The sequence below is a fragment of the Conger conger genome, chromosome 5, assembly GCF_963514075.1.
Source record: "Conger conger chromosome 5, fConCon1.1, whole genome shotgun sequence".
NCBI classification, from domain to species: domain Eukaryota; kingdom Metazoa; phylum Chordata; class Actinopteri; order Anguilliformes; family Congridae; genus Conger; species Conger conger.
In genome coordinates, this window is record NC_083764.1 from 47,552,108 (window position 1) to 47,575,045 (window position 22,938).

Sequence of the window (22,938 nt, forward strand, 5' to 3'; positions counted from 1 at the left end):
TATCAATTTACTTGTATTACAAGGCCGAAAAAAACCCTCCACATACTAATATACGTGTTGTGCTTACTGTCTTTTTTTATTTATTTATTTATTTACAAAAAATAATTCCAGTCTAGGAGGCATGATATTTCTCTTAAATTTGAAAATGCCTTACACCTTTTGTCTTAGCATGAAAACCGATAGACCCCTAGTGACCACGACTACAAAACATCCTACTCCACGTGACGGATGGCGGCACTGTTGTGATGATGACTCACAAATTGGGCTCTAAGGATACTGGTTCAATCCCTCCCCCCGGTGTGAAAATGCATAGACTACAGCACTGTGGAGGAGTCTGCGTTTCTCCCGCTCGACTCAGAAACGCTGGAGATACAACAGAGAAAGGAACTGTGCCAGTTTATGAGGACCTCCCAGGTAAGAGCAACCTTTCGTAAACTGCTGTTGTGCCTCTCCAGTCCAGACTAATGAAACTCAAAACTGGAGGAAATAGCCTACAATATATTGTGCATTGTAAGAACTGAGGGACGTCATCTTGCAGTACGAGAAACCATGCGATAAGTTTAAGAGGCCACAAGTTTGAAAGTAGTTATGTTTTGTGCGATTTCATGTAAACAAGTAAATGTTCTTCCAAATGTTAGGGAAGAAACGAGCAAAGTGGAGGGAACTCCTTATTAATGAATAAGGAGTAGATTAATCGTCTAATGAATTAAATTAAGTTTTTTTTCTTAATTTCATTAAGAGCATTACACATGCATCATTCGAAACCGTCCTTCGTAGCCTACCTACCTTGAACTGCTGTTTCTAAAAATCTATAGGAGTAGCTATATAATCCAGACATTTCTGTTCAGTCTACGTTAGCTAAATGGCTCGCCTCTTTGAATTGAGATAAGCGCCAACAGATATGCGAATGGGTTTTTAAACTTGTACACCCACCCCCAAACCACACACACACACACACACACACACACACACACAAACAAACACACACACACACACACACACACACACACATTGTTACTTTAGGGCTATAGCCTACTTTCTGATTTCTGACGTGTCGATAAATGCTAACGGGTGATAAACTGTAAGTATTGCTAGAACTAAATGCTGGTATTGTCATCTTTATATTTATTTCTTGTAGGCTGCATTATAAGTGCTCAGCTATTATAATGACCGAACTACGAAGACAATTAAGTAGTTTTACTCATGCTTTATACCTCATCATTCGTTTGATTCCTGTGCTATTAGGCTATCTTTCATTATGACGCTGCGTAACAGCCAGTGACATTGTTTAGCAGTGTTTTGATGTAGCCTACATCATGTCGCAATCACGAGCATCCGGATCTGCTTCTAATTCGTGTTATTTTTAATCGGAATAGGCTAACCTAATGTTATAGTACACCGGCTGGGTGCATTGTGCCCAGAGGCTCGAGGGCTGGCAACTGTCCATGGTAGCTACTACAGTGCATGATGGGACTTGCAGTTTTGTTTTTGTTTTGCGATTTTATTTTAATGACTGAAGCCCTACGAGGTTGATTTTTTTATTTTGAAACTCCGATATGTTAATTTGTCTTGTGCTGCTTAATGTATGCTGTATTTAAAAATATATGCCGGGAAGCCGGGGAATTGTTACGAAATTACAGCATATAGAGTAGACTACTTTGAGAACACAAAGGTACAGTACTTTAGATCAGGGGTCCCCAAACGTTTTAATCACAAGTCTCCCTGAAATGAGCACCGCTATAAAAAGCAAACCTTTAATACCGTAGAAAATTTGTTGTACAACAACCACCACTATAAATACATGTTTATACAACGCCCACCACGGCTTCAGTGGAGCAGTTTTTCAATACACTGAAACATGACGTCATATCACGGACCTATTGGCTACTAGACATATAGAAATTTAGGGCAGTATAAATTATGCTCCTCAAATGATTACCACAGGTATGTAAGGTTGATGAAATAAAGTAGATAATGTAATGTAAAGTAATAATGTGACCTACTGAAAGAGCACTATGCCAATCATCTGCACCAAGACAACTGCCTGTAGCCCTGTACAGTATATTGTTGCAGAAAAGGTGCAAGGCAGTCTTCAAAAAAACAAATAAAATAAAAATAGTCCACCACATTATTTAAGTTTAATATTGTCTTCCTATCATTGAAAAAGGCTCACTGACATGTTGACTCACCCTCTGCTTGTCTTTATAGTCCTTAAATTCGGGGTTTCAAAATATACAGTTGACGGACTGACACATTGTATAGCTGTACAATAATTCAAGCTCATTGGTTGAAAGTCCCACAGCCAATGGCGTGGGGGGGTTTCAACATCAACGCGTTTGCAGAGAAGGGGGAGGGATAAACACTGTTGTGGTTTTAGGCTGTCTGTTGCTGCAATTCCTCTCTTGACCATTCTCGTTTTACTCCCGAATTAATTTTTTCTTTTTCTTTTTACAGAAGTGATGGAACTGCAGTTTAACCCTGGCACACTGTAAAACCTGCTGAGTTTTTCCTTCTGGCTGAAGACAGGACCTGTATGTGCGCTGGCTTAACTTTCTACTCCGGGCCCTCTTCAGCAAAAGGAATGTTCGCTGTGTGTCTTCTCGTCACTTTGCACGGTAAGCATTATCTTCATGCGTCGGTTTATAAACTCTGAATACCTGATTTCATGTCCAAAGCTCATTTTAATGGCTCTTTCCAAGCTGCTGGCCATTTGATCATCTTTCATCATGAGGAATCACAACGCTTTTCATTTCCATGGCGCCTGCTTAATGCTGGCTGTACACTGTACCCTGCCTTTCATTGCTGTCGCACTGTGCGGTGAGATCCAAGAATTCCATAATAAGAGCAGAAATTCAATCCTACGATTATACAGTGGCGACATCATCTGACATCCATGCGCAGAATTTGAGGATTTGTGGAACAAAAGCACATGGTGTTTTTTTCTGCCAGGAAAAAGTCATTCTAAGCACGTTTCTCTCATTTTCCGTTGGATATTAGCTAAGCTTATATTGTTACTGACAACTTTGGCTATTTATTCTGGATGTGAAATGGTTTGAGAGCAAAGCGTTTCTTATTGTAGCAAACTCCACTCCAGCCATAACCCTATGTCAAGAGGTCGATAAGTCCCGTTTGATTGTGTGGTCTTTTTAACAGGATAAACCTTTCTTCTTGCTCAACCCACAGTGAAGGAATGAGAAGTCTGTACATCGCATTTGACTGTGAATTAAAGTCAGCACTCAGGATGTACCTATATTACAGCCATTTGGTGCCATGTCCCATAATGACTGCACCAGGAAAAAGATTTAATATGAATGAATGATATTAATATAATTGTGACTTGAATAAGTAATAAATACATAATAATTAGTGTGTAATTGGCTTGACTGTGGTGGAAAACATGAACCAGCACCCTGCACAAACTAGAAGGTGGGATTTTTTTTTTGAGTCAGGTTCCTCCCAAGTTTTATTCTTAAATGTTAACTTCCTTGCTGCTGTTATCTTAGGCTTGCTTTTGTGTGGTCATTCCATGAATTCCGGAATGATTTATTGATTTATTTATTTAGCTTTTTTGATTTTTGCTCCTTCCATTCTTGGTGGATTTAATGAGTATTTTTATGTGATCTACAGTTTGCTCAAACTCATGTTTCGCCCTCTCTCTGTGGTCACATAAAAGAACTGCAGCACCTGCCTGTCTGCACAAAAAGCTTGGCAGCTCGGACCTGCTAGGATAACCAAATCGCTTCGCCTGGAACGTAGTGGAAATATAATTTTTTAGGGTAAATCCACTATTGGACGGCTAAGTGCACTACGTAACCCAATCACAACCTATGGTTGCACATGACATTGTGTGATTGATTGGTTGGTTTGCTCACCCTCTCCTCCTGTGTTCCAGGTGTGGCGGCTCTACGCTCCGCCATTCCGGCTCCTGTTCAGCCCGACTACCCGGGACAGCTGGGGCTGTGCTGTCACCTGGGTGACGGATGGGCGGAGGGGGCCAGAGGGGGCGAGGGGGAGGGGGACGACAGCAGGGATGGTGTGGGGGGTGTGCTTCCTGGACACGCGCCCCCCGGCCGGTGCACCCTCACCCCCCCCGCCCGATTCCGCCAGTCACCCTCAACAACCCGGAACCACGGAGGTAAATGAAGTGAGGTTTCTTAAAAATATCACGTGGCTGTTAACTGCGATCCGCCTCAGTTATAAACTTTATTAAATAAATGGTTCTTAATCGCCGAAGCGCATTTCCGTACACGGTTGGCGGAAAAAACCTCTTTTGAAATGAATTTGAATGAAAAGGGAGCGTGGTCCGCTGAATTGTCCGTTATATCGCGCGCACCCCCTGCTGTGGATCGGACGGCGGCGGTTTCTGCCCGCGGGGCCGCATCCCCCCTGTCGATTAGGAAACTGTGCTGTACGTGTTAATCACTAGCACCTTCTCTTCTCTCTCGGAAAAGGGATTTGATCTTGGTGAGACGTGCCTACGCATTACATTACTTGTCATTTGGCTGATGCTTTTAGCCAAAGCGACTTACGGTTGATTAGACTGAGCAGGAGACAGTCTTTGCCTGGAGCAGCGCAGGGTTAAGGGCCTTGCTCAAGGGCCCAAAGGCTGTGCGGATCTTATAGTGGCTACACCTGGGATTTAGGCACCGACTTTGTGGGTCCCAGTCATATACCTTAACCACTATGCTACAAACAACAATGTCTCGCATGGACAAATAAAAAGAAAGAAAAATTCCAGAAAGAAAATTATGGTTTTGTAATTTTGACTGAAAATGGTACTCCGTTCAAGGTTGAATTTTGCACTTGAAGAACAGTTTTATCTGTCAGTTTTTTTTTGTTTGTTTTCACAACCAGTGGAGTGGAGAACTCTAAATTAGTTATTGTTGGCATACTGCATGGAAACTAAGCATTATCTAATACAGCCTTTTGACTGTGAAAAAAGAGTCAAAATTTAATCCAGTCTCACCAAATGAAAAGTTCTCACAATACTCCAGTACTCCAGAAGTACCATTAGTGCCATTAGAAAAATAAATTAAATGCGTTTTTAAAACACTGAATTACATATATATGTGATTTTCCTTTTTTTCTCAAATCAATCTCTCCCCAGTGGTGTGTCTGGATGTCCTGTGCTGGGTTACTGGGGACAGACGGTACCTGGTTTGTGAGAGGAATCTGCAGGGCGGGGATGTAGACATCGGCGGGGTGGTGACCCTGAGCGTACAGGGCTCACAGTGAGTATTTCTCTGCGTCTCTGCACAGCGAGTTCCCTGCTTTTCTCTGCTTTACACAGTGAGCACATCGCATCGTACTTTATGGCCAGCCATTTTGTATTTTCTATCCACCATCGACGGTCAAAGCTGAGAGGGCTATTCTGTGATCCCATGGATAATGGCAAATCAGCATTACCTTTTCAGATACTTTTTGCAGACTAAACCCCTAAAATACAGCAGCTTGATTGAATTTTAAACCCCAAATCTATTTTGCATGAAGAAACAACCTGTCACTCATCACAAACTTTGTCATCAAATTTCAAAATATCATTTAGGGGGTTTTCTCTGCTGTTAAACATAATGGCGGGGTTAAACCAACAAGTGGGTCATTAGATCAAACTAAATAGATAGATGGATAACTGGATAGAGCGCTGTTTGATGAGAGAATTCCCTGTCAGTTGCTGACATGAACAACCCTCCTGTTTTGAGAGATGTTTAAAAAAAAATTACATTACATTACATTATTGGCATTTGGCAGACGCTCTTATCCAGAGCGACGAACAACAAAGTGCAAAGTGCGTACTCATAACCAGGGATAAGTGCGGTGAAAGACCTCGAGGGAAGTATGGTTTCAAGTGTTTTCCTCTTTCACCCTGTCTGCTGTAGCTCAGATCAGCAGATGCAGGCCGAGCCTCCCACACTCCCACAGGGGTTCACACGCAGCAGCTGCGGGGACACTGACGAGAGCGGGGCTGCGTTTCGCTGTCCTCTTCCTCCTGGCTCGGTGGGCGAAGCCGTGTCCCTGCGGGTCAATGTCTCCCGTGGCAACCGCTCGGCGTTCTCTCCGGCAGTTCACCTCATCCCGCAGAAACTCGGTTAGTTTCGACTTTTCACTGCTCCAAAAACATCAACCCAAATGACGTAGAATAAAATTGAATGGTAGTTGGAGATTGAATTTCCATCTCTGTAATTGGTGGGTCAGTCACGCATTTGTCTGTCATAGATAGGCAATTATAATTTTAAATTCTGTACAAAACATAGTGCGATTGGTGGGTTGTTGTGTTATATATGGTGGCTTCAGCCATTTTGGGGCTCATTCTAATTTCTCGAAGGAAAGGTGGTATGAAAACAGTTTTTGGACAGAGTAGACCGTAAAACTCCACCACACTAACTGTGTATATCAGTGCTGACGAACACATCTGTGTTAGTTTCCTACTTTATGGTGGCATAAGCCTATAATGAAGCAACAACTTAAAGCTCACAAATTAATGAGCTTGTGAGATACACAACAGAAATGACCAAAATGAACTTGCCATGACAGAAGAAAAAGATGAATATTTTCACTTTGATTTTTGAAAATCTTAAAAACTCAAATCAAAATGTTTTTTTTTTTTTAAAGATTTTTTTTAGGCCTTTTTCATCTTTATTGGACAGTATAGTATAGAGAGACAGGAAGAATGGGAGCGAGAGAGAGGGAAAGACATGCGACAAATGTCAGACGGTCGGATTCAAACCGCCGACGGCCCGGCTCGCAATGAGCATGCGGTCAGTGCTCTACAGGCTGCGCCACCGAGACACCCTCAACTCAAAATGTTGACTAAATCCAGGCCGTCGATCTAGGTCAATCCTGTGGAGAAAGAGGTCTGGAGAAGCATTCAGGAACTTTAGGTGTCCAAACCACGCAGGGACAGAGAGTATCTTGCAGACACTGTGTCATCTTGCCAAGTTGATAGAACTGATGCTGGTAGTGCTTGTGTGTTCCAAGTGGACGTGAGCTGAAAACTAAAGCGGAAAGTACAAGCTGCTTGTCTGGACACAGACCAAAGGGAAACTTTTACTCACTCCAAGAGCCTATCAGCTGGACATTTCTATATATAATTTGTTTTCTTGACAGATAAACCTACATCGATAGAACTTTCTAGGCATATTGCTTCGTGAATCGGTAGTCTTGTCCTCTGCTGGGCTCATCTGGAGAGGCTGAATAGAATATTTTCTGTGATCTGAATAGAGGCCATTGTGAGACCGTTAAAGTGCACGTACGTCATTTTCTCAATTCTTGTAAATGGAGTTGTATTGATGACATGTTGCTAACATGTACTGATGACTAGGCTATCCTTTCATAGCCCACCACATGAATCAGATGGCTTGGTAACGCTTTATCTTACAGCCCACTAATTACATTACATAGAACTTACAGGGTAAGTACACAGCTACGTGTGTAATCATTAGGTAAGTACTTTGAGTTCAGTGGTAAGTACTATGAAGCAAATTCAGTACCATATGTAAGTACGATGTAATGTAAGTACATTTTCAGCCTGTTTCGTAGTACTTACCTCTGAAATCAAAAGAGTTGCCTAATAAGTGCCTGGTATTTACCTAGTAAGTACAATGTAATTAGCAGGCTGTTAAGTAAAGCGTTACCTACAGCTCAAATGGGCAGTAAGTTATGGAGTTTGTTTACCATGTAAAATGCACTTCTGTGAGTCGCCGCGCCTAAAAGCATCTAAATGACTAAATGCTGAAAGCTTTGTTTGTGTTGTGTCCAACAATGGCTGGTGTGTAACGTTGTGCAGTGAGGCCAGACCCGCCGGCAGAGCTGTGGTACAACATGACCACTGAGGGAGAGCTGAGACTGCACTGGACCCACTCACAACCCGTCACCGGCCGGCTGACCTACGACGTCCGATACTCCTCCAACATCTCCCTCAACAGCTGGGTGGTAAATATCTGCTTCTGCCACCACCCACGCTAGAAATGATGAACTGAGGGAATGCTGGCAAATAGTAGGACAGCAGTGTGTTTTAGTTATTAAGGAGCTGGGCTTAATATTACATAGTTTTCCATTAGTTATTTAGCTGACGCTTTTATCCAAAGCGACAGTTGATCAGACTAAGACTAAACAGGGGTCAATCCCTTCTGGAGCAATGCAAGGATATTATCTGGGTCCCAATCATGTACCTTAGCCTTGGTGTCCACTGTTACAATTGTTACAAGTTCAAATCTCATAAAATGTTTTGAATAATCTGAATATCATGACAGTCGCATTTCTTATATGCTCCTCTTGAAAAGCGGAGTGTGTTAAGTATGTTTTTGATTCGCTACATCATTATAAGGAGCCATTCTGCATGCCTCATCTGGTGCTGCGTGTTTGCTAAGAGAACCCATATTTTTTCCGCCCCAGCATTTGGATAAGGTGATAACGCAGCCCGTGACCCTGACGGGCATGAACGCGGGCATGACCTACACCGTTCAGGTGCGCTGTAGGATCCTGGGCGAGCCAGGCCTTTGGAGCGACTGGAGCCAGTCCCTCTTCGTATACTTGCACGGTGAGGAACCTTTTAACGTGCTTCAGGAATGCTGCTGCTTTGCTGGGAAACTAAGCGCGGTCGCACTCTACCTGTCCGAGAACTCGGGGAAAAAGATGTCAGGGTGGTATTTTAGCTAATGTTCCAGTTTTCCATGTTCATTTGTTATTGTTAAGCCAGGAAGTTATTTGAGGGGATAATTCTGAATAGGCTTTTACTTCATTAAGGATTCCATTAGCAATGCAGCCTGTTTATTCCTGATAAGAACAGCAAATGGGCAACTTAATTATTTTAATATGGAGTTCAATTACTAAGTCAAATGACATTAGGCAGGCTTTTACCCCTGAAGAGCTCAACATATAATGGTCTTGCCAATCTTTCTCTGGCTGTTGTTCATTGGAAAATGATGCTGTGCTGTGACATTATAGTCAGTTGTTCTTGTCAGACATTGTTCTTCATATGTAGTTATTTTCTTTTCAAGCATTGATAATCGATTTTCTGTCTGCCGTTATATTAAAATAGAGTGCTTTTAAAATATGCTTTGGATGTTAAAGTGTGGAAAGGCCCCTTTCTCAATTGTGAGTTGATAGGAATGTTGATCTTTTTCTAGTCATATCGTATCACATCTTTAAACAACTTTTAAAAGCCAAGATTGTGTGGCATGGTTTGTAGGCTGGTTGGATCTCAGCTAAATCCCCCCTCTCTGTGGCCATGGGTTTCATTCTGGAACTTTCTGTACTATGATCCCATCTCTGTCTATATCTCTCTGTTTTCCCCTGTCTGAAAAAAGTAGAAAAAATACATTGGGAGCAGGAGGCCGGACTGCCTGTTGTAATAAGTACAAAATATAAAGGAGGAGATATCTCATCGGTTGAGGGTCATGTGCTTAGCATCCTCCTTTGTTTCGAACATGCGACAACGACCGTGGGGGTCTTCCCTTCATAAACACAAGGGCCGAGGCGCAGACTGCAGCCTGTTTCTCACCCTGAGTCATGCCTTTCAATGGCATGTCCTTCTAAACGAATGAAAGGAAATGAATACCATGGGTCTGCTTTGCCTGCAGTGAGGAGCGTTCACCCCTGATACGGCAGACATTGTTGTGGTGTAACGGTCGGCTTTGGCTGTGAGAAGCTCGGCAGATCTCCATGGTTACAGTACACCTATGAAACAACTCCTACCCTGTTCTCTCAGAGGAGGAATGAGTCAGTAGACTCTTCCGTGGGCATGAAGAAAGTGCTACCGTTACATTAAACCTCTTGTTCGCTGGCCTCATTACTATTCATTTAACAGGTGCTAAAGAATGGCTTGGCCTGTAATGGTGGCTGCCTCAGAACAGACTGATACCAGCAAGCTATCTCCTACTAAGCCAGTGAGTGCACAGCAGGGGGATACAATAAGCCTCAGTCTGCTGGGGGTTGGTTTCATCTGGCCAGGGATTCCTCAAGTTAATTGTGTATTCATATTCATATTATTATTAATATAATAATAATAATTTTAATTCCTACCAACATTATGCTACCCGTGCACATGTAGCTGCTGTCATTGAGTTACTTGCCTCTGTTCTGTTTGATGTTAGCTCTGCTGTAGTACTGTGTGGCCAGTAGGGTGTTAAGCAGTCTGACCCATGGGTGAGCGGTGAGTACAGCTGCAATGTTGAGTGCACAGCTACAATATAAAAAATAAAAGGAAGGGGGTAAACTATGTCTAACTTACCTATTGTCTTTATCATGATGGATTGGCTTGTATACTGTAGAGTAATTGCACTTGTTGGTCAATATACAGTAGTATCTTGTTTGGTAGTAAGTTGTTTGGCTGACAACTTACTTGGCTAACATGACAACCTGAAAATGAGATTTGAATCTTAACATGGCCGTTCCTCATGAAAGGCAAATTTTTTTCTAATGGTCTTTATGTTGTTTTCCGTGCAATGAGTCAGTAGGCTTTGCTGTACTGGCAGAAAGTAATCGTGGTTTTTGAGGGTTTGCTCTTGTGTGTGCAGCCCCAACAAGCTCTGTTGAAATTTGAGGAGCAGCGTGACCCCCCCACGGCTGCATGAGTATTGCAGTTTGTTTGTTGTTCAGTGTCGAGGACCTCTGGAAATTGGTCGACTCACTGGGAAAAATTCATTCGAAACGGACAATTTATCCCCCTCTTGGATGCTGCTGTGTCTTGAAGTTCTTATTTTCTTTAGTTGCCATAGCAACTAATTATAAAGCTGCAGGACTGTTGGCGTGCTGTTGAAATGAATCAGTACGATATTCCGCTGAACGTGTCAGTGAAACCTTGTGTTATCCTACGAATGCAGACGGAAAAATGTGATTGTCGCTGCTCTCCCGTGACTTATCTTGCCGTGTTTTTTGATTGTCAATTTCCCTCGTGCTCTGGTTCGCAAAACCTGATGTGACTGCTAATGATAAGGAGTCTCTTCGTTGTGTCAGGTCCCCTCCCGACTTAAAGAGGGCAGTGGAGTGTGGGGGGGGGCTGGTTCTTTCTCAAAGGCTCCTACTTTGTTTAGATGGCTTCCATGTTTCTTAAGGGAAGTGTGGACGCTGATTTGTCCACCTCATGAGAAACCACAAAAAGGAGGCAATAACGCATGCCCTCCTATTGGCTGTTAGTTTTTGGTCTTGAATGCACCCATTGGCTGTGAGCTTGGTGAGAGCTTTGGCACTAGGAGGGCTGAAACCTGTATGCAAATCAGCCCAAGCATCAGTTTAGCAGCGGAAAGTTGTGCTTAAGTTTATAACAAAATATTTATTAATTAACCCGTAAAACGCAGGTTGACATCTATCAAGAGAGTTCAGCTACTGAGACCTTGTTAGTTTTGGGGGGGTTCTCTCTGGCTGACTTTCTATAACTGTAGTTCCTATCAATTATTGTATACCAGTGTGTTTTTTTTCTTGGCATGACCGCTGTGTCTCCAAGCAGTGGGTTTAAAATACGAGAAGAATAAACAGTCACAAGTGTCAACAGACTGAAGACTTTGTGCTTGATTTCTTCGCAGAAGTTACATATCTCCCGGAATCAGTGTTCACCAGCGTGGGGGCCAACGTGACCGTTTACTGCATCTTCAATAACCGGAGCCTCAATGCCAGGAACGTGGTTTGGTGGCTGAACGGTAACGAGAAGGTTCCGGAAAGCCTGTACTCTGTCGTCAACGAGCGCGTGAGCAGCGTCACCCTGCCGAACGTGACGCCCCTGAAAAGGCACCCGTACAGCATGCTCCACTGCTGCCAGCAGAGCGGAGAGAAGTTCCTCTGTAGCTACCGCTACGCCTCTCTCTACACGGACGGTGAGCTTCAGGAAGCCCGTTTGTCTGAGCCAGAATGATCTTTCCGCAATAGTGTGGGCTCTCCTGCAGCCTATTTTCCGTGGAGGGTCACTACAAGTTCAAACAGGGAAATTAGTCTCAAAATGGCCGCAGATTTCTTCCTCTGTCAGTGATCCTGAATGATGGGATTCCAGGTTTTAAAAGCACCATGGCTTTGTTTTAATCTTGTCTTTTAAGCAGTTTTCACATATTTGCATTCAATTTGATGTCTAATTGTTGAAGAAGCATTGATTCTTGAATGGGCCCCATGGTCCGGTATTAAATCTGACTCGAGTCTGTGATAGCCTGACTTTGCTGTGGTTGGCTTGCTTCAGCGGAGAACCCTTGCTTGTTTGCTCTCTCCTGAGTTGACAAAGATGTTTTGTAGCATGGGTATTCAAAATGGAGGAAAACTATTGGAGCTGGGCTATAGAATAACTTATGAATGCCTCCATTACCATTTGATTGACACTGGTTGCAGAGAGCTTCACTGCAGTCGGGATGAACCTGTATCAGAACCTGTTATTACTCTGTTGGGAGTAATTCTCTTGTCAGAGCCAGGGGCTGGGTTTTGACCACCCGGTTTCATGCTGTGAGCTGACACGGTGTCACCGTGTGCGTTTTCTTTGCAGATGTCAGCGTGGCCATATCCTGTGAGACCAATGGGGACCTTAGTGCCATGACCTGCAGGTGGAACATTAGCCTGGGGGGCAAGTTCCATTACAGGTATCGAACGCAACGACTGCATTAAAGACACGCCTGTTGCACCTTTTCCGTTTGAACTGCATTTTTTTTTTACAGGAGCAACAGAAGTTCGGTGACAGTCTACTATCTTTGTGTCTTCATAGAACCAGCGATACGCCTTTTGACGACGCAGAGGAGCAATTGGCTGTGACTGAAGCCAGGGAGTGTCCGAGTGAGGCCTCTGGTTTAAGGAGTTGCACCTTCCGCCCCATTCTCCCGTTCGCTTACTACATGATGTGGCTGTCGTTTGGGACCAAAGAGGGGACGGTCAAGTCCCAGCCTGTCTATGTCATTCCCATGGATATGGGTGAGTCTGAAAATCTGATTTACAATGTACCTCACTTTTATCTTGGGCACTTTTATCTTATAAAGGGCGGCATGTAGTGTAGTGGTTAAGGTCCATGGCTGGGACCCGCAAGGTAGGTGGTTCGATCCCCGGTGTAGCCACAGCCGTTGGGCCCTTGAGCAAGGCCCTTAACCCTGCATTGCTAAGGGGAGTATTGTCTCCTGCTTAGTCTAATCAACTGTACATCGCTCTGGATAAGAGCGTCTGCCAAATGCCATTAATGTAATGTAAACCTTTGAATAGCAATGGTGACTCTTCAAAACAGAAGAGAATAAATGGAGAAAAACCTGTTTGTTGGACTGATAAATGTACCTCAGCCACCTGTATGCAGTATGTGTAGTAGTGAGTGTCTTGTTCCACTCTGCCCTGTCCTCAGTTAAACCGTACCCCCCATTTGACCTGGAGGCTGTCACCGTGACAGAGGGGTACCTGAGGGCCACGTGGAAGAGGCCTGAACTGCCCGTCTACGACTTCCTGTTTGAAGTGCGCTATGCGGTTGATGAGCCCGACCCACTGTGGAGGGTAGGAGAATCAGGAGGAACACCTCTACGCAAAACACAACTTCCTCTGTGCATTTAGCTACAAAAAGACAGATGAGGAATGCATTGAAACCCTATACAGTACACCAATATTGCTCTTCAGTGAAGATGAGAGAGCTTTTACAAAGCAGTTCAAGACCACTGCAAAAGTAAAAATATCTAGCCTGCTTGTGTATTTTCTGAACAAGGGGCAGCAGTGTAGTATTTTTATTCAGGAATTGGGTGGCTGCACATCCAAACCCCAGGACAGGACAGTATTTGTACATTTGAAAAAGGCAGTTAGCTGAAATGGCCTCAACAAATATCACACTTTATAAATGGAATGTAAGAAGTATAAGCTGTGTGTGTCAGCCTGGATAAGAATGCTGACTAAGCAAATAAATAATAATACAAATAAACTGAGAAGATTCTTATAGCAGTGGTGCTTTTAGGCTTTTTATAATGTCTGGCTATAAGGTTGTGTGTGCTTTTTTTGGCAGGTTTACACATCTGAAGTAAATGTGACGGTTGTTTTTCCTGTGCCGGACCCTTGTGTGGTTTACACTGTTATGGTGCGCTGCAAGCCCCTCCACGGACCGGGGTTCTGGAGTGAATGGAGCAAACGACAGCACTCCACGGTCCAGATCTCCAGAGGTAAACATAGCTAGATACAGGGCTTCAAGTTCTCAGGCAACATGCCTGATTTCAGGCATAGAGCAGTTTAAAATTCATATACTTAATTCAATACATTGTACACATTTCCTCCAGGACAACGTTTCAGGCTCAGACATTTTTCTTGCTTTAATCCCTGTAGATAGGTAGATGGGCGGCCTGTAGCGTAGTGGTTAAGGTAAATGACTGGGGCACGCAAGGTCGGTGGTTCTAATCCCGGTGTAGCCACAATAATATCCGCACAGCCGTTGGGCCCTTGAGCAAGGTAACCTTAACCCTGCATTGCTCCAGGGGAGGATTGTCTCCTGCTTAGTCTAATCAACTGTACGTCACTCTGGATAAGAGCGTCTGCCAAATGCCAATAATGTAATAATGTAATAGATAGATAGATAGACGTATGGGATTAGATAGATAGGGTAGATAGATTGATAAATGGGATTTGATAGATATGGTTTGATAAAATACGATAGAGATTATACAGTTGCCACTTCCTTGGTAGTGCATTCCACGTTTCTGTTCTAATCATCACTGAGAACAATGCGTGCTTCTGCTAAAAACGGAAAATGACCTAATTGCATGTCCCCTTCAGGCAATGCGGTTATTATTTTCAGGGACGTTATTTCATGGCCATTTCAAGGTTTATGTGCACAGCCCCATTACACAGCATTGTAAAGCAGAGAGGAGAGGTTCTTGGGGTGACTAAAACTCCACAAAGAATTATGAAAATTGTTATCATTAGTGATCAGCATGGTACACATAGTTCAGAAATTGGATCTGGAAAAACAAAGTTATTCTTTAGCTTGCATTAGGACTATTAATGCTGCATAGGCAGTTGTTGGTCCAGGAATGTTAGCCAGGTCTGGAATTATTGCTGAAATTGATCATATTAATTCACTGTGGACGTGGGTGCCTTCTAAATGAATGTAATGTAAAAAGAGTGGTGCTCACTTTTGGTAGTAAGTGATATTGGACCCTGACTAATGTACATTTGAAAAAATGTGTTGAAAGGACCTGCATTACTATGTTATGAAGTGTTCCAATTTCTCATTTTGATACTTTGGTTTGATGTCAGTATTAGATCATGCTAGAGTGGTGAACAGAAATTTAATTAAAAATGTAAATTAATTGTGGTGTATGCATTTCTGAGGTGAATAAAGTTTTTCTGAGTAGAGTCATGGCCTTTGGTTTCAGCTCCTGAATGGGGACCTGACTTCTGGAGAGTTCTAAAGGATGACCGAGAACGCAATCAGACCAATGTCACCATCCTCCTTACGGTAGGAATCACCGATGATAAATCCCTCTTTAGTGAAGGGTACAGTGGGATGATGACATTATGACATCACCCAATGTGCTGCTATATTCAGAAGCCCTGAATACATGTTTGTTTGCTTGCTTGCTTGCTTGGTTGGAAAACTACAGTGAATTTTCTCTGACCACTCTAGCCATTGACAAGAGAAGCCACGCTCTGTTGTGTTACGGGCATTGTAGTTCAGCACCGGACCTCAGGGGGCGCTGCGTGGATAGAACAGCTGGGCCTTGTTTCTACCTACACCTTTCCCTGGAGGGAGGAGGTCCACACCATCACCGTCCTGGCCGTCAACTCCCTGGGACCCTCGAAAAGGAACACCAACATGACGCTAGTGAGAAGAGCCAGCCAACGTGAGCAAGCCACACCCGCATATCAGACCTTTTAATTTTCCTCCCAAGTACACTTTTATGTAAGAGGATTCAGTCAGCTCTTAAGCCCAGTGTTTGATTGCCAAGAGGTTACAGGTCATTTAGATCCCTTTGGCTTGGTGGTTGGCAGCTGCCACGTCTGCTTGGGCAGATGTTTTCAAAAGGTAGTTCAAAGTGGAGTGGTTGGTAGTTCAATGTAATCATAGTTTGTAACATACTCAGTGTGCGCTTTATTAGGTACATCTGTACGGCAGCTTGTTAATGCAAATATTTAAGCAAATCATGTGGCAGCAATTAAATGCATAAAAGCATACAGATGTGGTCAAGAGGTTCAGCTGGGTTCAAAAACAGTTGCGTATTGTTCATGAGAGGTCAGAGGAGAAGGGCCAGACTGGTTGAAGCTGACAGGAAGGTGACAGTAACACAAATAACCACACATTACAACAGTGGTATGCGGAAGAGCATCTCTGAACATGTCAAATAAGTGGATAGGCTGCAGTAGCAGAAGTCTAATAAATACCCAATAACATGCTCACTGAGTATATTTGAATGGGTGGACAGAATAACTCCAGAATTAAGTTAAATACCTGGGTAGTAAGGTTTTTACATTAAGTTTCGAGGATCTGCTGAACCCAGTACACATAATATATCTTTGTAGGGTTGTACAGGGGCACTGAGTCTTAGTCAATCTGAACTAAACAGCCTGAAGACATATTAGTCTACTGGAAAGAAATTGGCATCTTCAGAGCCCTGAAACCACCTGAAATAAGCATCGATGATCAAGTGATTACATTTACGGTAGAACTGTGATTTCAGGTACACGGTAAGTGCTGAAGATGGGATAATATCTGCAGCAACGTTGCAGAACAGTGCTCATCTCTTCTGCTAATGCACTCCCGAGTGTTAATCAACAGATTATGACTTTCTCCCCTGATGGAGAAGTGTAATTATTTCTCAGGTAAAATGGGCTGATTTTCCGAGTAGTGTTTTTCCCCGTCTGCGTCTGTACTGCGGTGGAGGCTGTCATTCAATTCCCGTCTCCCATTAGCCATCTTTTCATTAATTGCTAATATATCAGATTAAAGGTGCTCTGATACAGGGCCAACCTTTTAGTGCTCTGAGAGGAAGGGGGGGGGGCATTGTTGAGGTTAATAGAGTCCTATTTCAGTCATAGACTCTTTACTCATAGACTCTGGCATGCTGAAATGAAGGGTTTCTTGTTCCTCCTTAAGTTGAGTTTTTCCCTCTTCCTGTCCTCTCTCCTCCGGCCGGCTGCAGCCAGGTCCATCTCCTCGTTCAGCTCGGCCATGGTTAACGGCAGCTGCGTGGCCCTGGCGTGGAGCCTGTTCCCGAACTCCTCCGCCCCGGTGTCGTTCGTGGCTGAGTGGAGCAGCCGTGGCAGGGCGCGGCTGGGCGACCCGTGGCTCAGAGTGAAATGGGTTCGAGTGTCTGCCCCCAGCCACTCACTCTATCTACACGGTATAATTTATATTTTAAACGGGTTTTGCACCAATTTTTCTTAATGTTCTTTATTGGCAGTCGGGAAGTTTATGTGCGTCTTCAGGTACTCTTTTTTGTGATTTTTTTTTGTTAGAAAAGGAAGGTATTTTGTGTCTGTACATTCCTGTAAATTAAAAGAGTCATCCAGGGTGTACATTCTGGAAAATGTGTCTTTAAGATACAGTCTGTGGTCGAGGGTCATAACTGAATAAGACAAGGTTAAATGACCAGTCTACTTACACAATATGCCTTGCTAGTCATTATATTTAACTAGCTATTTTCTGTACTTCTTTACAGATAGATTCTATGCGTCTGAAGAATATCAGTTTGTTTTGCACCCAATTTTTGCTAACGGAGAAGGAGAGCCGTTCTACAACAAAGGCAAGACCTTGGTTTGATTCATATTTCTGTGGCTCTATACTCTATGCTCTGAATATTTTTCTTCCTGAAAGGAGCATTGGGATTTATTGCCACTTTTGTGTTTACTTCTCCTCCAGAAGACTGGGGGCGCCCCAGTGCCCAGCATGCAGCTTATGCCCTCCTGCTGATTATCGTCTTCATGTCTGTGGTGCTGTTCTTCACCCTGGCTGCTTCCCAGCGACAGTATGTAGTCCACCCTTTTCTGCATTTTTAAATTATTAACATTTTTTTTATTTACATTTTTCTCATTAAAATGCAAAGTGAAAGATCAAAACTCTGGTGTTGGACAACAACAGATCTGAGATGAGACTTCAGTGTAGAAAGCTGTTCAAAAGATTCTAGCATAATTTTAGTGGTACACACAAAGGACATAAAAGCTCCCGTATTTGCATAATCACCCGCATATTTACATTATACAAAGAAGAATTTTCACTCTGATGTAGATTTGTGATGCGTATATATTATTCCTAATCTTACCTTGTGTGTTAGAGATAAATGTCTTCAATGTTTTTTTGTGGCTGCCATCTGTGTTGGCGGAAAACCAGGAAGTTAGCCAACAGGTGGGAGTGTTGGACTGAGGTGCAGGGCTGATTCCCTGTGCCGTCGTTTCATGTTGATTCCAGTAAACCTGTGAAATGCTGTTTTCCTACTGGTTTAAACAGGGGCAGTGTTTATGTGAATCTGGGCACCAGGGACCTTGATGTTTTCTGAAGTCATTGTGTGGCATTTCAAATGACCAGATGAGAATGAGGCCTGTCTCCCTATAGCATCTCAGACACAGAAGCAGACCAGAGAATTAGTAATTTTTCTTTCAAGTCACCAACACATTGATTGGATTGTACCATTTGGGGCGACATTGGCTCTGGCAGTCGGAGGGTTGCCGGTTCGATCCCGCCCCGGGTATGTCGAAGTGTCCCTGAGCAAGACACCTAACCCCTAAATGCTCCTGACGAGCTGGTTGGTGCCTTGCATGGCAGCCAGTCGCCGTTGGTGTGTGAGTGTGTGTATGAATGGGTGAATGAGAAGCATCAATTGTACAGCACTTTGGATAAAGGCCCTATATAAATACCAACCATTTACCATTTACCAGATAATTGACGGCACATTATAGCCCCACCCGTTGTTGGGAGTTCACAAATATGTCTCTCAGCACTGAATAATGCTGTTACAGGAGCTGTTACGGACGCACTATGTTCATATGCAGTAACGCTCCTTCCATTTCACAGGATGATGAAGCTTGTTTGGAAGGATGTTCCTAATCCCAACAACTGCTCCTGGGCCCAAGGTGTGGATTTCAGGAAGGTGAGCGCTACTTTATGCCAGTTCCCATACATTTTGATCTCTGTGCCCTCTAAAAAGACCACTCTTTGCTTGAGAACTTCTGTCTCAATAAGACTGTAAACTTCAGACACCTTTACCCAAAGCACATTGGCTGTTTAACACCAAAATGATGTGCAAACGTGTCTAAATTGTGGTGTTGTGATGGATCTGTGTGTTTTGTTATCAAAGTAGTTTAATTTGTGTGCATAAAACGATGCTGTTTAAAGGAAGAAATTAGTACTTAAAGCCTCAAGGTCCCTGGTTTCTGGCTACCCTATGAATGAAGAAAACTGATCTTTACATTTACATTTTTGTCATTTGGCAGACGCTTTTAATCCAAAGCGATTTACAACCACAAGTTAAAGCATCTTGAAAATATCATTCATCAACTAAACCATTGACTAAATATTATTGAATATAATCATATGAAGTTAAATGCCCTATTTATGTTTGTATGCATTTATGTGTGTGAATCGTGATGATATCAGCTAAAAAAAATAAGAAATTAACAAACTAAACTTTATAAATTCACATTCCTTTCTTTATGTAACTTTGCTTACACAGGTGCTAGTGGGTCCTGGGAAGATAATTTTGACATGATAGCAATCTTAATTGTCAATTTCCAGCTTTCTATTAACAAGCCTGACTAGACTAAAGATGTTTAAATTGCTAGAATACATGAAACTGTCCATGCTGCAGATAAAATTCTAATCTCCGGAGGCGATCATATATGTTGAGAAATCTCCAGGGGTCCCTGCTATCGGTGCAGTCACACTGAGGTCTGCATCAAAGCAGGTATCCAGGATGAAAACAGATTCATTAAAATGAGATGTATGTGCAGCAATGTATGTGAAACCATGCACCAAAGGAAGGACTGGATCACACTGGACATGCATAAAAATATCACAACACTGAGATGGTATTTTTCACTTCCTGGCTCTAAGAAACTTGATAAGCAGTGGTGTGCGTTCACTAACTTTTTGAGCGTGTGGCTTTGCTAAATTGACATTTATTGTCAGTATCTTTGTTTTTCCAATAGTTGGTGACTCTAATACCAGGACCCTTGGGAGCCTTGCTGAAGCTAATATGTGTGACTGCCGGCTGTACGAGATGTACAGTTGGACAGTAGCCAGGCAACTCAGCTAAATAGGTTGCAGGATTAAAGTAAATGATGGCTATCTTCACATTCTGGAGGATGTGCATGCTGTTGTATGCTCTCCCATCTTGATGGAGGATGTCCTGCAGTAATGACTGCTAATGCTAAATTGTCCAAAAAATGAAAAAAAAAAAATGTACGTGCTTCGAAATAAACTGTAAAATATTCGACCAGACATCACAGCATTCTGAAATGTAGAATATTAATTTGAAGAATGGTGATTCATATGGAGCGTATGCCTGACATAACATTCACAACAGTGAAGCTGTTCAATCAGGAACTATACCGTGAGCATCCTGCAACATATCCAGCCCTAAACCTTCTCCCCTAACCTGAAGCTTTGAAATGTGATTGGAAACTGGCTGTAGGATAACGGAACCTAACGTTGTCCTCTTTGGCCGTCTTTAGGCAGAGGCTGTGGAGAATCTCTTCAGACACCCCGAGCGCCTTACCTCCTGCCCCCTCCTCCTGGAAATGGAGACCATCTCGGAGGTGGTGATTGTGGAGAAGACCCACCCGGCAGCTCTGAGGGAGAAGGAGCGGGCAGGCTGGGCGGAGAAGGCCCTGAACGCGTCCGTCTCCTCAGCAGGCAGCTCGGCCCTGTCCAGCATCGCCTACGCCACGGTCCTGCCCCGCGTGGAGGGGGACCGCTCCCACAGGAGGCCCCAGGAGAGCCTCAGCAGCTGCTCCGATGAGGGCAACTTCTCCGCCAACACCTCAGATATGTCGGGGTCCTACCCGGGGGCGCTGTGGGAGCCGGAAGGCGCACCACTAAACCCGCGCTACCCCTGCCACTCGTGCACCTCTGCCGAGGACTTCTCGGAGAACTCCGACCAGGAGGACCAATCGCTCGACGGGATGGGATCGAGACGGGACCTGTACTATCTGGGGATGACCTCACAGAAGGAAGAGGGTGAGGAAGGGAGACCGTTTCGGAGAGAGTCCGCCCTGGGCTGCTCTCCGGAGTCCAGCCCCCTCCTCGGTCAGCAGGAGTCCCGGCCCCACGGGGGGGAAGCTTCCGGAAAGGGCGTCTCACGCTACATGCCTCAGTTCCAGACAGTGGCCACTGAAAGTGAAAGCACAAAAGAGCTGTGAACTTGCTTATGTGAAGCCAGATGTGCTTGTGTTTGAATATTTACCAATGGGTAGAAAGCAGTTCTGAACCATGAATGCATGCCAGGGTGGCATGGTGGGAAACGTTGGTTGCAGGTTTGACTCCTGGGTCCTGGGCAACACACTAATGTTGTACTCTGGAGGATGGTAAATATCAATGTGTTGAAATTGATTGTTTGTCAAACCAGAGCTGTGTAAGTCGCCCCCTTCTTAAGGGTGTTTAATTCAACAAAGAACACAGGTTATGACTGCTTTGGTCAATTCTGAAATTTGTGAAATCTGCCTTAATATCTCTTGGGAAATGGCACATGCACACTCTTAATCAATTCTAAATCTACAGTATTTCCTTCTATTTTGTACACCTACAATTATATAAAGCAAATCCCAATTCTACATCATTCAGCTTTTTTCCCAGACTGAAATCTACTAAAAGTCCAATTTAAGAACTGAACTGAAATTGATCAAAATACCTCTTGGAACTGAGCCTAATCACCATAGGTTACCATACCTCAGTAAGCACTAATAGGCTCAAAGCTGTGCTTGCATTTCTGAGTGTCATTATCTTGCCGAACGGTTATTTAATTTGTCTGTGTAAAACATAAAACTTGTGTTGAACATCGACTGACTGGTGCAAACAACAGTTGTTAAATGTGATTTCTGAACTGTGAAGTTAATTGTTACAGGGATGTTGCCTCTGAAATTTTGTATTTAGAAATGTACCATCTGTTTTTCATGCCTACCATTTTGTAATGCTCATAGTGGCTTATGGAATAGAATTGTGATTCCAACTTAAAGAAAAACATCAACTGAAAACCTGCAATTTGTGTTGGGAGTTTGTATTCTCCAGTGAATCCATTGTAAGAGTATATTTTTGTGGTCAAAATAAAATATTTATTGCCATTTTTGTGGACTGATTAATGCAAGCGCGGTTTTCAATTTGTTGTTTAACGAGTGGGTGTTTGGAACCCACTGAACCCAGAGATGTGACTCATCAGTGTTCATCGACAGTGTCCACTCCAGTAGAGAGATGTAGGAAGTCTGCAATGCCTTAGGCCAGCAGGCCCCATGCCCATGACAACTAGTGAGCAAATGCATTTCCTGTGGACCTCCCTGTACTAAAATGTAATTAATAATGTGAAAGTAAAGTGCAACATTTCCCTACTGTTTGTATCATGTTGACTTTGATTTTCATATCTTCTGACAGTGGAATATAGTGTAAACACCAGATATTATACAAATATTTATACAAATATAAACAAATATTATGTAATGTTCTCACAACCCCGCCTAACCCCTCTTTATGAATCACCAGTGGGTCCCGATCAAAGGACCAAGGCCAGGCTTCATCTTTGAAGTTCGCTTTCCGGCCTTGTTGCGAGATGTTGCTCTGTAGCACCAGTGTGGTTGGTTTAAATATAGGTCTTTCAACCACGTGTTTCAGCGTAATTCATTGGTAACTAGACAGTCAAAATATGAAGTCAATTATTTTTTCCACTCAAGCGTAGTTGCAATAAGTGTTTTTTCTTTGTCTAATTTCTCCCCTATTTGTTGTTATTGTGTCATTTGGACAATATTTTAGAGTTTGGCACTGCACAGCTCTTGGAGAGGCAGTAGCCTACCTCACGCATATACAGGACAACCAGAACT

General features: G+C 43.3%; 1 protein-coding gene across 1 annotated transcript; it reads left to right on the top strand.

Moving 5' to 3' along the window:
- The first annotated feature begins 295 nt into the window (after positions 1-295).
- Positions 296-22,191, top strand: LOC133128640 (leptin receptor-like). Its single transcript, XM_061242331.1, has 19 exons — positions 296-414; positions 2,455-2,615; positions 3,893-4,135; positions 5,108-5,231; positions 5,877-6,085; positions 7,784-7,929; positions 8,392-8,536; positions 11,520-11,807; positions 12,458-12,551; positions 12,674-12,876; positions 13,292-13,437; positions 13,934-14,087; positions 15,297-15,379; positions 15,548-15,764; positions 17,061-17,261; positions 17,580-17,663; positions 17,780-17,885; positions 18,929-19,004; positions 20,587-22,191. Exons 2-19 carry the CDS (start codon positions 2,534-2,536, stop codon positions 21,271-21,273), a joined length of 3,288 nt encoding a protein of 1,095 aa, XP_061098315.1. The 5' UTR covers positions 296-414; positions 2,455-2,533; the 3' UTR covers positions 21,274-22,191.
- Positions 22,192-22,938: the final 747 nt, after the last annotated feature.

What these genes read in the sequence shown, in the direction of transcription:
- LOC133128640 (XM_061242331.1), top strand. Translation starts at nt 2,534, where the DNA reads ATGTGCGCTGGCTTAACTTTCTACTCCGGGCCCTCTTCAGCAAAAGGA. An exon ending in TCTCCCTCAACAGCTGGGTG is followed by an intron (nt 7,930 to 8,391) that starts GTAAATATCTGC and finishes TTTCCGCCCCAG; the next exon opens with CATTTGGATAAGGTGATAAC. An exon ending in TGTCATTCCCATGGATATGG is followed by an intron (nt 12,877 to 13,291) that starts GTGAGTCTGAAA and finishes CCCTGTCCTCAG; the next exon opens with TTAAACCGTACCCCCCATTT.